At 38.5% G+C, this 16157-nt stretch overlaps 1 protein-coding gene across 6 annotated transcripts in view; it reads left to right on the plus strand.

The window, feature by feature from the left end:
• Positions 1 to 16157, plus strand: part of TMEM131L (transmembrane 131 like) — a 172504-nt gene that overhangs the window by 135251 nt on the left and 21096 nt on the right. For 4 of the 6 annotated variants that reach the window (XM_033215517.1, XM_033215519.1, XM_033215522.1 and 1 more), the window contains 5 exons: positions 2422 to 2611; positions 2814 to 2999; positions 3583 to 3732; positions 4090 to 4718; positions 13168 to 13316. In XM_033215517.1, coding sequence (XP_033071408.1) covers positions 2422 to 2611; positions 2814 to 2999; positions 3583 to 3732; positions 4090 to 4718; positions 13168 to 13316 — 1304 coding nt within the window. The remainder of the gene's footprint in view (positions 1 to 2421; positions 2612 to 2813; positions 3000 to 3582; positions 3733 to 4089; positions 4719 to 13167; positions 13317 to 16157) is intronic. The other 2 variants (XM_033215518.1, XM_033215520.1) reach the window with 1 other exon arrangement.

Below are 16157 nucleotides of genomic sequence, written 5' to 3' on the forward strand. Positions count from 1 at the left end.
AAGTCTTTAAAAATAACTAGTTGCTGGGTGTGGTGGCTAACACCTGTAATCCCAGTACTTTGGGAGTCCAAGTTGGAAAGATTTCTTGAGCTCAGGAATTTGAGACCAGCCTGGGTGACAAAGCAAGACCTCATCTCTACTAAAAATAAGAGAAAATTAGCTAGGCATGGTGGCTGATGCCTGTAGTCCCAGTTACTCAGGAGGCAGAGGTGGGAGGATTGATTGAGCCCAGGAGATCTGGGCTGCAGTGAGCTACCCATGCCGCTGCACTCCAGCCTGGGTGACAGCGTGAGACCCTGTCTCAGAAAAAAACAAAATCAAAAATAAAAATAATTGGCGTGACTGAAGTTAATTTAAAATTTATTTTAATTAAGTTTAATAGCTGCATATGTCTAATGGCTACCATATCAGACAGTGCAGATTTAGAAATGCATTAACATGTTGCACTAGAAAATTTTAAAATTATGCATGTAGTTAAATGAAATAAATGAAATGCCTTTAAACTACTTATATTAGTTTCAGCAACTTCCTCAGGAACTGAGACAGAAATAAACAATGAATGTAAAATGCTTTCGGTAAATTCTTATTTTCCTATTACTAATTTTAATTTTATAAAAACACAGAAAGCATTTTAGTGTAAGTATGTTTTCTACAGAGAAACCTGGTTGCTGAAACCATTGGATTATTTGTAGGACTATCTGAATGGCTGAGTAGATTTCTGTTTGTTTTAGAAAACTATGCTGGGCACTGAGTTTGAAAAGATGTGTTAGAGGCCAGGCATGGTGGCTCACGCCTATAATCCCAGCACTTCGGGAGGCTGAGGCAGGCAGATCACTTGAGACCGGGAGTTTGAGACCAGCCTGGCCAACATGGTGAAACCCTGTCTCTACTAAAAATACAAAATTACCTGGGCGTGGTGGCACATGCCTGTAATCCTAGCTACTTGGGAGGCTGAGGCTAGAGAATTGCTTGAAACTGGAAGGTGGAGGTTGCAGTGAGCTGAGATTGTATCACTGCACTCGAGCCTGGGTGACAGAGCAAGACTCTGTCTCCAAAAGAAAAGATTTGTTAGTAATTTGACATTCAGAATTCTTCTTTAGGGTATTTATTATTCCATTTATTTATTCAGTTATTTAGAGTTGACTTTGAATGCTAGAATTAGGAAGTAATATGAAAACTAGGCCGGGCGCGGTGGCTCATGCCTGTAATCCCAGCACTTTGGGAGGCCAAGGCAGGTGGATCACGAGGTCAGGAGATTAAGACCACCCTGGCTAACATGGTGAAACCCTGTCTTTACTAAAAATATAAAAAATTAGCCGGGCATGGTGGTGGGCTCCTGTAGTCCCAGCTACTCAGGAGGCTGAGGCAGGAGAATAGCGTGAACCTGGGAGGCGGAGCTTGCAGTGAGCCAAGATTGCGCCACTGCACTCTAGCCTAGGCGACAGAGCGAGACTCCGTATCCAAAAAAAAAAGAAAAAAAAAACAAAAACACCACTGTAGAACTGTCACTGTAGCTCATGCCTGTATTCCCAGCACTTTAGGTTTCTCACGTTGGAGGATTGATTGAGCCCAGGAGTTCAAGGCCAGCCTGGGCAATGTAGTGAGACCCCATTTCTACAAAAAAATTAAACAATTTCCTGGCTGTGGTGGAGTGTACCTGTAGCCTTAGCTACTTGGGAGGCTAAGGTCAAAGGACTGCTGGAGTCCAGGAGTTCAAGGCTGCAGTGAGCTATGATCATACAACTGCACTCCAGCCTGGGCAATAGAGTGAGACCCTGTCTCTAAAACAAAAAAAAAAATAGAACCAGATAAAAATATTAGTCCTTATATGGGACAGTTTGTTATAAATTCACAAGGATATTTAAAAATTGTCATAACCTTTCTTTTTTCAAACTCAGTATAAAATGTGTTCTCATTTATTTGCAAGGATTTGCTTCTTTATAATAGCATAGCACATGTTTGAACTGTGTTTCTAGCAGCTGTGATGGCTTTTACAGAAGCACTTATACTTCCCCTTAACTGGTGCCTGGTTCAATGTGAGTGAAAATTATAGGGCATGGGGTATATGGTGGCTTGTAGTAAATCAAACTATTTGACTTTTGAGAAGAACAAACTTTTTACCTTAACCTTTAACAAGTAAAGGACCAAAGAAGAGATTTTGGTTACTTTTTGTATCTTGGTAGAACATTTCAGGTAAGAAAAATCTTGCCTACTTAAGTATCTCTGTTGTATCCTAGAACAGAATCTATAATTGTTCTAGAAATTAGATAGAAATCATACTTTGAGCTTCTGTTGGATTTTTTTCACATTTTAGTGATATAGATCATGGTTTGGTTTATTTAATAAATATTGACCCAATAAATTATTTTAAATAAATTTTATAGTTCACATATACTAAATATATCTTTTTTTGGTTCCCATTAGAACTGAAAGACAGCAAGCAAATTTTATCTATTACAAAGAACTTTAAAGTTGAGAATATTGGACCTCTTCCTATAACTGTTTCGTCTCTGAAAATTAATGGGTATAACTGCCAAGGTTATGGATTCGAGGTGCTGGATTGTCATCAGTTTTCCCTGGACCCAAACACATCCCGCGATATCAGCATTGTGTAAGCATTGGGCTTTAACTTGATTTCAGTTTTGTGGTGCATTTAAAGTGTGAGGAGGAAAACTTTTTCCATTGTTAAGACATCTTATGTTGTTTTTATGTAAATATTTCTTTTGTAGAAGTAAGATGTGTTGTCTTTATTTTGCTTTGTGGCTAAAATTAAAACAATGAAAAGTTCATGGGGATGATTCTTCTATTTTCAGGTTCACTCCAGACTTTACCTCTTCCTGGGTAATTCGGGACCTAACTCTTGTAACCGCAGCAGACCTAGAATTTCGCTTCACTCTCAATGTGACTCTCCCTCATCACCTGTTGCCCTTGTGTGCAGATGTGGTTCCAGGACCCAGCTGGGAGGAGTCATTTTGGAGACTCACGGTCTTCTTTGTCAGGTAAACCATTACCATCTCCCTTGTTCTCCTCTCATGGAGTAGAGAAGTCATCCAGGCAAGTTGCGTGAAAACGTAAACTGCCCGAGTATAGTCAAAGTATATGAATTGAGTGGAATTGTTACTGCCTTGAGAACTCTGACATACATGAAATATTCACTGGCACACTTTAAGGTTATAGTAAACTAATCGTAAGAGAGTCATAGGACCTAGAAGTATCGTAGACAGTTGTGCCTCATATATAGTATATTCATAGGCAGTCATGGTGGATGATATGAATGTTAATTACTTGTGTTAGCTCATGCAGTGATGATTTGAGATTAGAAGACTGGAATGACCCTTTTTGAATGATTTCATAAAAATGGAATTGTAATGTCAAATTTATAAATATGCACAATTTTGGAAAATTGTGTGTTTTTTTAATCTTTAAGGAACATCAGAAATTATGTGATAAATCTTAGGGAATTTTAATACTGCATCTTCAGATGTTTCTCGTAAATCATTCCCCACTCTTCTGTAATGAAACTAGTCTTTTGAATGCCAGTCAGAACCATGCAATACTGAACCTCATTGCTTTCTTCCTCAGTTTGTCCCTGTTGGGTGTGATTTTAATAGCCTTCCAACAAGCACAGTACATTCTCATGGAATTCATGAAAACAAGACAGAGGCAAAATGCTAGCTCCACTTCACAGCAAAACAATGGTCCCATGGATGTAATCAGCTCCCATTCTTACAAGTAAGAATTCTTATAGTGTGGTTGGGAGTGGGAGCACTTTCTCGCTTTTGATATTACTCGTTTCTGATTTATTTAATTTTAAGTAACCATAAATTTTGACTCCACATTTATTTTCATAAAATTTCCTTTAAGTCACTATGTGAACAGCTGCCGCGTTATTATCATGAGATAGTCTCCATGCAAGGACTTAGTTGATGGGTATTCTCATTGGCAGACAACTCTTGGAGCTTTAGAAGAAGGGAAGGTAGAACTTACGCTCCGTACTGATTGCTACCCTTTTCTCATGGATGTGGAAGTGGAGAAGTAGAGTTTGATTTGCTTTGCCTTTATGCTAAATGTTTTTCTTCTTAAATTCAGAAGCAATTGCAAGAACTTTCTCGATACGTATGGCCCCTCTGATAAAGGCAGGGGGAAGAACTGCCTTCCAGTGAACACTCCCCAAAGCAGGATCCAGAATGCTACGAAGAGAAGCCCAGCCACCTACGGTCATTCTCAGAAGAAGCACAAATGCTCAGTATATTACAGTAAACACAAAACCAGCACAGCTGCAGCCAGCAGCACCAGCACAACTACTGAGGAAAAACAGACTTCGCCCCTTGGCAGCTCACTGCCTGCTGCTAAAGAGGACATTTGCACTGATGCCATGGGTGAGAACTGGATCAACCTCAAATATGCAAGTGGCATAAATGTCAACCTGCAGAAGAATTTAACCCTTCCCAAAAACTTACTGAATAAAGAAGAAAACACACTGAAAAACACAATTGTTTTCAATAATCCTTCTTCAGAATGTAATGTGAAGGAGGGAATACAGACATGTATGTTTCCTAAGGAAACTGACATTAAAACTTCAGAGAACACAGCCGAGTTCAAGGAACAGGAGCTCTGTCCACTGAAGGCCTCCAAGAAACTACCTGAAAACCATTTACCAAGAAACTCACCTCAGTACCACCAGCCAGACTTGCCAGAAATTTCCAGGAAAAATAATGGTAATCTTTTCATCCCCTTTGATAATTCTCTCCTGTTTGTCCCGAGTCTGTTTTTGATGGAATTTGTTCTCACCTGTAACCGTTAGTTTTAATTGTGGATGCTGAGTTTTTTAGTTTTAGCAAAGGTTTAAATGTTGAAAAAAGACATATAAAAAGTTCAAGATGAGACATCAGGTTTTTAAAATGTTGTGATTAAGAGGTTTAAATTTTAGTACATAGGTTTAGAAGACTATGAATATCGTATTTTCTTGTTGGGACGACATGGACACCTTTTTCTAAATTAATTAATTAATTAATTAATTTATTGAGATGGAGTCTTGCTCTGTCGCCCAGGCTAGAGTGCAGTGGTGTGATCTTGGCTCACTGTAACCTCCGCCTCCTGGGTTCAAGTGATTCTCTTGCCTCAGTCTCTGTAGCTGGGATTACAGGTGTGTATCACCACACCTGGCTAATTTTTGTATTTTTAGTAGAGACGAAGTTTCACCATATTGGCCAGCCTGGGCTCAAACTCTGACCTCAAGTGATCCACCCACCTCAGCCTCCCAAAGTGCTGGGATTACAGGCATGAGCCACTGAACCTGGCCTTAATTATTTTTTAACTCAGATTTTCAGACTATTTGTAAAAATTAATCAGCCCATGAAATGTTTCTGACTGAACAAAACTTCAGCTATTTTATTTAATAGCTGCCTGGCCCTGGTTCTTCTCTAATTGTATTCCTTGGTTAAAAGAAGACAGATGTTCTCATGCAGCAAAAACAGTTAAGGAAAATACATGCCAAAGTAGACTAGGGGGATGACCTCCATAGAGAATTGTCATTATCCTTTAATAGATCCCTTTGGCCTATTGTGCTTATTTATAAGTTTAGAAAAGTCTGTGCTTATTTTCTTTTTTTGTCCATCCTGACCATTTTAATATACACATTTCTGTACCTGTTATAGTCAGATTTGTTTTGTTTTGTTTGAAATAAGGTCTGGCTCTATCACCCAGGCTAGAGTGCAGTGGCGCAATCTTGGCTCACTGCAGCCACCACCTCCAGGCTCAAGCCATCTTCCCATCCCAGCCTCCCGAGTAGCTGGGACTATGGGCACATGCCATCATGCCCAACTAATTTTTGTATTTTTTTGTAGAGATGGGGTTTCACCATGTTGGCCAGGCTGAGCTCAAGCAATCTGCCTGCCTTGGCTTCCTAAAATGCTGGAATTACAAGCGTGAGCCACCACTGCTGGCCTATAGTCAGATTTTTGACACTTTTTAATCTGGGAAAACTCAGTTGCCTTTTGTCTTTTTGAAGCATCTAAACACAACTTCATCTTTTTCACTTCTTGATATTGGAGAAGAGGTACAGAAATTTTATGGATTGACTACTTCTGATGAGCTTTATGCATTCGGTGAAAGTCCTAAACTGAATTTTAAATGTTCTATAAAAGGACATTTCTAATTTAAAAGCAAGTTGGAGTCCACGGAGGGGAATGTGGTCTAGGCAGCTGCACACATGCATTCTTGGTGCACTTAGTACAACCCGTTTGTACCGTTTCCCCTGGCAGTGGTGCGCACACCTGAAGTGGACTTATGTCTGCAGGGTGGACACTGTGCCCTGTGTCTCCTCCACCTGGCATGTGAGTATGCCCCCTGGTAATGCAGTTAGCCAGATCTTCACATGAAACCGTGGCGTACCTTGTCTGTGCATGTATTACGATGGGGTGATTGGGTGTCTTATTCCGTTTGTCTCTCAGACACTCTCTGGGGTGTAGAATACAAAACATTTGTGAAAGGGTTAATTATGGGGTGAGACCTGTTGGACGTTTCTCCTGTTATGTTAGTCTTTTGGGCTTGAGCACAGTCAGGATGACTTGGCACACACTTGAAATTAGAGTTGTTTGAGGGAATCCTCCCTCCAGAAGTGTTTCTTCTGTGATCCTTTGTGCCCACAAGAGATATGCGCCTGCAAGATGCAATGCCCGTGGCAGTGTGGTAGATGGATGGGAGGGACCTTCTATATCTTAATACTTTAAAGCAGTTGAAATATAAAGGCATGGATGAGAAATATGGTGTCAGAGTAGGTCAGAGGATTTGAATTCTTCTTCAGGATCCTCCTGTCCAGTACTTGATGTTCAATGCCGATAGCTGAGGCAAGATTAGCAGGTAATAACACTTTAATAAGCATGAATAAATTTAATATGGGAGTCTGGAAACATAGGATTTGCCTGTATCATTGTAGATGGTAAACCTGCCCAGAATCTTTCCTTCCTGTACAGATGAATAGTGTGCTTATAATGTTTTAAATGGCAACAAATCTTTCACTGCCAGAATTTAAAAATACCATTTGGCTGGATCAGCAACATGTTAAGTGGTACCAGAGTGATTGTTGATCAGAGCAAATAAGAACTGAGGAAAGAACTTTTACTTTCCAACATGTTCAGACCAGCAATTCAGAGGTGCTAATTCACAGTTCTCTACTTGTCTACAGAAGTAATATGTTAGTAGGAGATTCCTCCCAGGGAAGTTCGTTCATTGACAGGCATTTTGTTCTGACTGTTTCATGTTCACAGCACTGTCCTAGGAAAATATCAGAGATGTTAAAAAGTGAATAAATCGCCTGCTATCCATGTACAATTTAAAATTTTTCAGGAATTTAAAATATTAAAAATAAGAAAGGACTGAGAAATCGAGGGAGAGATAATTATAGTCTGAAGGGAGGGTTTGGAGTTTTAGTAATATTAAGGGTTTGGGGCTCTGTTGAATTTCAGAGGAGAGCATTGCAATAACTTGGCAAATGGTAAACAGGCGTATAATTGACAGGTAAGTCACAAGTGCAAAGAATGCTTGAGAATGAGAAAACCATATATATAAGAACCTTCAAGTTTTTACTTCCAGCTTTGAACATTAGTTCTTTGCTAGTTTTGAAAAGTATTTTACTTTGCGAAATGTGTGTTGTTTCCATTGTAAGATCTTTTCTAGAATCTGAAGAAAACAGCTTGGTCTTTGAGTTGGGCTCAACCTGCCTGATAGCTGAGAGTCCTAAGTGCCAGTCACGTTGTCTACTGTGTGACTGGCAGTTAGGATTCCAGCAGAATGGGAACTCAGTGTGTTTGCTACATTTTAGCCATTTCTCCCAAAGTATACAAATGGTCGTAGAAACCATTCTAGTCACAAGATTGCCTTTAAATGGAAAAAGGGAAAGGTGGGGACTTTCCTGCCTCTTAAGAATACTTTAAGTGATTTTCCTAACCTATCAAAACTCCTAGAGGCACCTGAAGAATCTGCCTTCTCCTATTCTGAGGCTTTGCCCCTGCCAGGTGTAGTTTATTGTGTGAGAAGAAAATGTTCTAGGGTATGTATGCATGACTTCGACTACATACTTGTCATCAAGAAACAGAGTAATTGTAAGTAACAGAAAATGTGTCTTATTTGGGAGGCCGTGGTGGGCAGATCACTTGAGCCCAGGAGTTCCAGACCAGCCTGGGCAACATGGTGAAGCCCCTTCTCTACCAAAAGAAATGTAGTAGCCAAATGTAGCCAGGTATCGTGGTACATCAGCATGGGCCTGTGGTCCCAGCTACTTGGGAGGCTGAGGTGGGAGAATCACTTGAGCCCAGGAGGTCAAGGCTGCAGTGAGCCCTGATTGTGCCTCTGTACTCCAGCCTGGGCAATGAGTGAGACCCTGTCTCAAAATAAAAGCAAAAATAAAAAATGAAAAAAAAAATGTGTCTATCTCTTTTCTACTCCATTTCCCCTGCCTGCTTCGGAGAGGCCTATAGGAAATAATTAATTAAAATTCCCAATAGAAATAAAGTCTGCTGACATTCTTTAAGGCTCTGTTTTTCTACACTTGTTTTTGGCATCAACTTGTCAAACAACTGTCAGTTAAACTTGTCAAACATTTGTTACACGTTCCAGAACCTCTTGGTCATCTGACAAGAGTCGGGCTTTATGTGTAATGTAAATGATCTTGTGAATATAGCTCTTTTTAAATGTTTATAACCATTTTCACTGTCTGATCAAAATAATGTAGATTTAGAATTATGGCTAAAGACAAGCTATGGTTGGCTGCAGCACTACCAAGGAGAAATAGTGAGCAAATTATTTCATGGCTTTCTACCTGTGATAATGTAAGGTATAATTAAATTTGATAATAGCTTAAGCCTTGAGCTTAACAGTACCTGAAAGTGTTCACTGAATTAGATACCTCAACTTTCTGAAATTACTAGTATTTGCAGAAATTCAAAAAATGTTCCCATTGACTTAAAGATACTGTTAACTTGAAGATTTAATGGTTTATTCAAAACAGACCACGTGATTGTGATTAGATTTGAGACAGTACAACTTTAAGCAGGTTACTGAGGAGGTCACTTGTTTCTTGTTCTTCCATTTGCTTCTGTTTTTTAACCACTTTTTAAAGGAGCTATTGACCTATAAAGCAGTATATAATGTATGCATCTTGATGAGTTTGGGAATAAGTATACATCGTGAAACCATTACCAAGGTGAAGGTCATTAACATATTCACCACCCCCCTCCCGCCAACATCTTCTCCTGCCCCCTTTATTATTATTAGTGTTCTTTCCATTTGTTTTTGATTTTTAACTGTGGTACAAACACTCTTACTCCGTGAGGTCATGGGGAAGTTGCATGCTTAAGAGGATGACTTGGCGTATTAGGCTGTTCTTGCACTGCCATAAAGAAATATCAGAGACTGGATAATTTATAAAGAGGTTTAATTGGCTCACAGTTCTGTGGGCTGTACAGGCTTCTGCTTCTGGGGAGACCTCAGGAAACACAGTTATGGGGGAGGGGCGAAGGGGAAGCAAGCACATCTTGCATGGTAGGGAGCAGGAGGAAGAGAGTGAAGGGGGAAGTGCTGCACACTTTTAAACAACTAAATCTCGTGAGAACTCTCTCACTATAATGAGAACAGCCAGGGGGAAGTCCGCCCCCATGATCCAGTCACCTCCCACCAGGCCCCTCCTCCAACATTTGAGGATTACAATTCGATGTGAGATTTTGGTGGGGGACACAGAACCAAACCATATTGCATGGATTGACCCTATTTGTAAATGACATATGTATTTGGTGTCCCATATTCTTGAATACTTTCATGTTAGAATTTCTCAGAGTTACTGCAGAACTTGTTGTTAACATTCATTTTATTGTTTTTCCTGATTCTTGGCCCCAAGAAGGCATTACTAATTTTCTAAAAGTCTGTGCATTATTACTTTTTGGGGATGGTTTTGTACTGGCTATTACATTTGGATCCTTCCTAAGAAACTTCGATGACTAATACTTTCAGTGCTATATTCTTGGCCTGAAGAAAACTGAAGGAAACCCATTTTCTTACAAATTAGGACACCGGAGGAGTAGCACCTATTTTTTGAGGCAAATATCTGCATTGTATTTCATGCTTATGGCTTCCAGAATCCAAAGCGATATTCTTGTGCTTTCTTTTTCTGGTATGGACCCTGTCTGCCTTGCTTTTGGCTGTCTGCTTTACTCTTTCACAGTGCTTGATGTTTTCCTTTGTGGATATCTAACCGTCAGTTTGTGTTTTAGAAGGAATTAAATTTCAAAGGTGATCTCTGCTAAAGAATGACTTTTAATTTTGACAAGGTAGGAAATGGAGGGTAATGATTCCACAGGGCTGCTGTAGGATGCTCATGGTTCGGAAATGCACAGGTTTGAAAGGGATCTGAAAGATGTGTCCCAGCAGTCCTCTCAATGAAGTCGATCTAAACCCTCTAGGCAAATAGTTGATTGTCCTATAGAGACAGGAATTCCTGGGAAGTAGCCTTAGTAGCCTTTGATTCCGATTCTTCACTAACTCGAAGTTATTCCCAGTTATTAAAGGAAGCAGTTGATAGTGATCAGCTTTGTCTCTGGATATGACTTTGGTCATTGTATTTCCATCACAGCCAAAAGCATTAAAAACATGCCATGATCTTTATTTTATTTATGTAATGAGTCTGGCCAAAGGATTTATTTTCTGTACTCATTTTGTAACATTTGGAGAATATAAACTTAATTTTGGGATAGAGTCCCTTTTTGTGAAAGCGTAAGACCTAATATGTCCTGGTTGTACTTAAACCATAAAAGCCTGCATTACTTCACAAGGTGTGTGCCATTTGCTTGGCTGGCATTTTTATGGTGACATAATATTTATATAATTTTCTGTTAACCAAATAAAAGTATGTTTACCTGGTAAGTGTTATTTGAAAACTTTATGTATCTTGCTTTGAGTGAGTTTAATTTGTAGCCTCAGAATTTCAGAATCAGAGGGGACTTGACTCCTCCTTTCCTTCTGTGGGTGAGAGACCTGACCTGCCTCGAGTCCCACAGAAGGGCTGGATTGGAGCCTCCGCTGATAATCTGGTTAGGTTATCCTGCCGGAGCCTGCAGCCTGCTTTGCTGGGAAATATTTGCTCTGCCCCGTGGTCATCTAAACTTCTCAGATTTCAAAGGTATCGTTAGGGATTCTTAGTTCAAGAAAAAAGAAGGTACTGAATTAGAAAAGACATTTACTGGTAAGAAAAAAAAAAAGAAGCTAGGAAATTGGTCAATCCGCAGAACTTCAAGAAGATGGCTTTGAATGAAAACAGTGAAACAAATGGAATGACGGACTAAAACGTGTATTAATTAGTTGAGCACATGACTCAATTACAGTTCATCATCTTTGCCCACTTTTAAAGGACAAGATGCACAAATAGGTATCTATACTTACCTGCTTTTTAGCATTTTGCCATTTTTCAAACTGTGCCTGAACTTAGCCATAAATATATGCTTTAGCATACATGAATCTCAGAAACCCCATCACCAGCCCAGGTCACAACCAGCCCACTGTGATCTCACTGCTTCCGAACTCACAGCATAACACTCTCAGTAATTAATCATTCGTGCTTGTGACATTTCCTATAATGTATATTTAACATTTCATAGTTTTATAATTTGCCAGTGTATCCATGCCCGAGCCATCTCAATTAAATTGCAAGTCTCTTGAGTCAGATTTCACGTCAGTCCTGCAGAATGAATTGTAAACAAAGAAAATGTGTGTTGATTCATTATTTAATTGATTGATTGTATCCATGTATATTGAAATAAGTCAAACAGTATGTACAATAAAAGGTTAAAAATGTCAAAAAAAAAAGAAAAGAAAAGAAAAAAAGAAGGTACTGAAATACATCGTTTCAAATTAGAAAACAGGCCGGTTATTGTGGAGTTGAAGTTCATTTGCCTTTATTGTGGGATAAGAGATAGAAGAAGTATACTTATGAAATCATTTAAAAGAAAAATTGAAGAAAACATATTTTCAGAAAAGGTTCCTCCCAGCACCCACTTTTGCCATCTGATTAATCAGCTGTTGGCTCCTCTGCCGATTGGCTGCTCCACAGGTTCAGGGCGGGCATTCACTGTAGCAGGGAGGACCTTCCATGAAACAGTCGTGTGTCCTTTGGTGGGGATGCTTTACATTTATATCTGTTCTGTTTTCATCTTTATGACTGTCAGACAAGGGAGGCAAGGAAGGGGGGATTGTGTTCATTTGATGAATAAGAAAACTAAGGCACAGGCAGCTTAGGAGACTTAACTTTGACTATAAAACTAATTAGTGGCTGTCATGACCAGAATCCAAGTCTTTATCCTTCTCACCTTCTTTGCCAGCTTAAAAACATGTATATATAAAATATACATTACATAAAAGTTATTTTAACCATTTTAAATTATCGAATTTGGTGGCATTAAGTACATTCACATTGTTGTGCAACCATCACCACTATCTATATCCATTTCCATTTCCAGAACTTTTAATCGTCTCAGACAGTAAATCTGTACCCATTAAATAATAAATACCCATTATCTCCTTTCCCCAACACCTGGTAACCACCAGTCTACTTTCTGTCTCTATGAATTTGATTACTGTAGGTCCCTCATGGGTAGAATCATAAAACATTTGTCCTTTCGTGTCTGGCTAAGTTCACTTAGCATGATGTCTTCAAGGTTCATCCATGTTGTAGCATGTGCCAGACTTTCATTCCTTTTTTGAAAAAACCATCTTGACCATCTTAATCATGCAGTTCAGTAATCTTAAGTATTTCACATTGTTGTGCAATGAGTCACGCTGAATGGTATTCTGTTGTGTGTATATACCATATTTTGTTTATCCGTTTATCCATCAGTGGACACTTGGCGTTTTCCCATCTTCTGGTTATTATGAATAATGATGCTGTGAATATTGGTGTCCCCCCCCGACCTTTTTTCCTTGACCTCTTTTAAAGACTTTTTGTAGAACTCTTAGTATACTTTCATTTATGAACAAAATAAATTTCTAGAGCATCATGGATGTTAAAAACAATGCTAAATTTAACTCTCATGAAGTCAAATTAGTTGTTTGGTGTAGGAAAGAATATGGGGAATGTGAGTGGAAACTATTAGCTAGAAATTGAATTGTTTTTGTTTATTAAAGGGAATAACCAGCAAGTACCTATCAAGAATGAAGTAGATCATTGTGAAACTTTGAAGAAGGTGGACACAAAGCCTTCTTCAGAAAAGAAGATTCACAAAACATCTAGAGAAGACATGTGTTCTGAGAAACAGGACATATCTTTCGTAGAGGTCTGTATTTTTTTCTTGCCTATTAAAAAGAACAAAACTCATTTTTAGAACTGAGTATTAAGTGAATATGTATATTTCATATGTTTCACTGCATTTGAATCCATATTAGTAACTGGTGAGTTTGATGTGTGTGTTCAGAAAATTTTATTTACCTTCTAATTATATAAATGTTACTACAGTAATTTTTAGAGAAACCAGATAGCTTTAACTCTGAAGAGAGTCTATTCTTAAGCAAATGGGTAATTCTTAGATAATGATGGCAGAGTAGAACTTGACTAACATATTCCTTCTATCCAGTTATTACTGAACATCCATATTTTATGGCACACTCTTGCTGAGTTGTATTGCTTTTTGTTTGTCTTTGTCCTCATATCTATCATCTTCTGTCTAAAAGATGAAAAAAGTATTCATGATATAATAGAAGAAAATTTTCCTGATATGAGGGAAGAACTAAATTTGTAGATCAAAGGGGCACAATGTGTACAACAGGAAAAACTGATACATCATAATGGGCATAGGCATTTAGTTAAATTAATTGAACTTCAAACATAAAGAGTTGTGCAAAGACAGGAAAATCAAGAAGTACAAACTTAAGCTCAGACTTTTCGATAGGAACATCTAACACCAGGAAACAGTGGAGCAGTATCATTGAGAGAATGGAAATGTAAACAAAGAATATTGTGTCCAGCCAAGTTAATACTCAAGTACAAAGGCAACAGGCAGACATCCTTAAATACAAATCATAAGGCATTCTTGTAAAATCAAGTTAATGAAATTTAGCCAAGCAAGATAGAAGTACAAATGAACACTCAGATGGAAGAAGGCATAATAAAGGTCTCTTGTTGAGGTTTCAATCCATTTTATATCCAGAGCAAAGACTAAAACTTTGGCAATTATAACCACAGAACGGATCGGAAAATTGAAACTTTAACCAAGTAAAAATCTAATATAATCTGCAAAAACCAGGAAGTGGGATTGAGAGGTAGGTGAAAATAAATTTTAATTTTAATATTTCTTAGTAGAGAGCCAGTACTGTGAAAACATGAAATGTGTAGTTTAAAAGGGTAATAACTTAAGAAAATATTTGTACAGTCTTTTTCTTAACCTTAGAGAGATCCTTAAGGAATTAATATAGCATGTATTGAAGAAATAATTATTTGAAACTTGGCAGTTCCCTTGGTTCTACTTTGGTTTATTTTTCTTATGTTAAATTCATATAAAATTGACCCTTACATTTTTAGTGAACAATTATGTATATTCCTAGTGTTATAAATATTCCCATCATCTGTACTGCTATTCTTTCATGTGTGTAGGGTCATAGAAAAATACTCACAGATAAGGTTTGCAGAATAATTAATGGGAGACCCTAGTTATTTCTGAGTGGTGGGATTTGGGATTATTTCTTTTTTCTTTTTTCTTTTCTTCTCTTTTATGAAAACTTTATAACAAACATGAATTTTTTAATTCAAATAAAGTGGAAATGATACAAAATAAGTATGTTGCAAGCAGTCCAAACCGTGAATTTACAGTCTGTTTGGAAAGACAAGAGATTTCTGTGTAACCAAACACCAAGATTCGTAGTAGAGGGGATTTCAGAGATTGAAAAGTCTATATAGGCCAGGGTGCCATGGAAAGCTCCCAGAGGAGGTGGAAACTTGTGCAGGTGGCATGTGAAAGAACAGAGAAGGGAAGGTGGGTAGTGGGCAGCACTGAGCCCCCAGGTGGAGGAACCGTTGAGGCATAATTGGGTGCAATTAGGGAGCCATCTGACTGGGAAGAAGCTACCTTTGGGGAAGTAATGGGAGGGAGAGGACAGAGTCCTCCTAGGTTGGAAGGCCATTGAATGCTGATTGAAAGTTCAGACTTTCTTCCCGAGGTCTTGATGGGAAACACAAATGGTGACATAGGCTGAGTGAAAGCAATAGGAAGGTGGTGGTCTCCGTAGAGAACAGAAGAACTGTTACCTGCTAAGGAGTTTCAGAATCAAATTTGTTAAAAGCACATTTGTCCAAACAAAAAGTTGTTTTGGAGGATTTGGCCTGAGGATTGTTGCTTTGGGACCTTTCTGCAGATTTTGGGGAGCTATTGAAGGTTTCTGAGCTGGTGGGGGGCGGGGCGGGGGAGCGGACAGTGGTTAGCAAACTGAAAGCAACCTGTGGGCTATGATCTTTCTGAAGGTAATAATTGGATATTGTTCAATTCAGTTTTATAAAGACTGTCAGGATGCCTGTTACCTAGAACCAGTGTAGTTGAGTAAATACTTTGAATGAATGTGAATATAAGACATTATTGGAAGATCATTCTCAATGTTTTGGAGATTGAATTAGAGAAGGAAGAAATGGATACCAGCTCTTTTCTAACAAAGAGGCTGTTACTCTGCGGGGAGATATATGTAATCAGGGTTTACATTTGAGCAGGAGTAAAGGATAGGAAAGTAGATAAGAGACATTTTGGAAGAGAAAACCATCAGGACTTCTTAGCACTAAATGCATACAGGAGAGGAGTCATTTTTTTACATGACCATTTACAAAAGATAGCTCCAAGGTTCCAAGCCTGGGTGACTAGAATGGATAATTCTGATGGAGGTGATAAGCTCATTTTTATGTCTGTCAAAGCAATGTTGTTATCATAGTTAAGAGCTTGCACTTTACAGCCAGGCTTCTTCTGGATTTGAATCTAGTTCATCATGTATTCATTCTGTAATATTTGGTTAGTTACTTAACATTGCATTTTTCTCCTTCTGCAAAATGAGGATGATAATTGTATCCTACCTCAAAGAGTTGTGAGGATTAGATGGGTTAATATCAGAATTGCTTTAGAATGGCAACACTTACAAAGTAC

The sequence above is a fragment of the Trachypithecus francoisi genome, unplaced genomic scaffold (assembly GCF_009764315.1).
Source record: "Trachypithecus francoisi isolate TF-2019V2 unplaced genomic scaffold, Tfra_2.0 Lachesis_group1, whole genome shotgun sequence".
In the NCBI taxonomy this organism is placed as follows: domain Eukaryota; kingdom Metazoa; phylum Chordata; class Mammalia; order Primates; family Cercopithecidae; genus Trachypithecus; species Trachypithecus francoisi.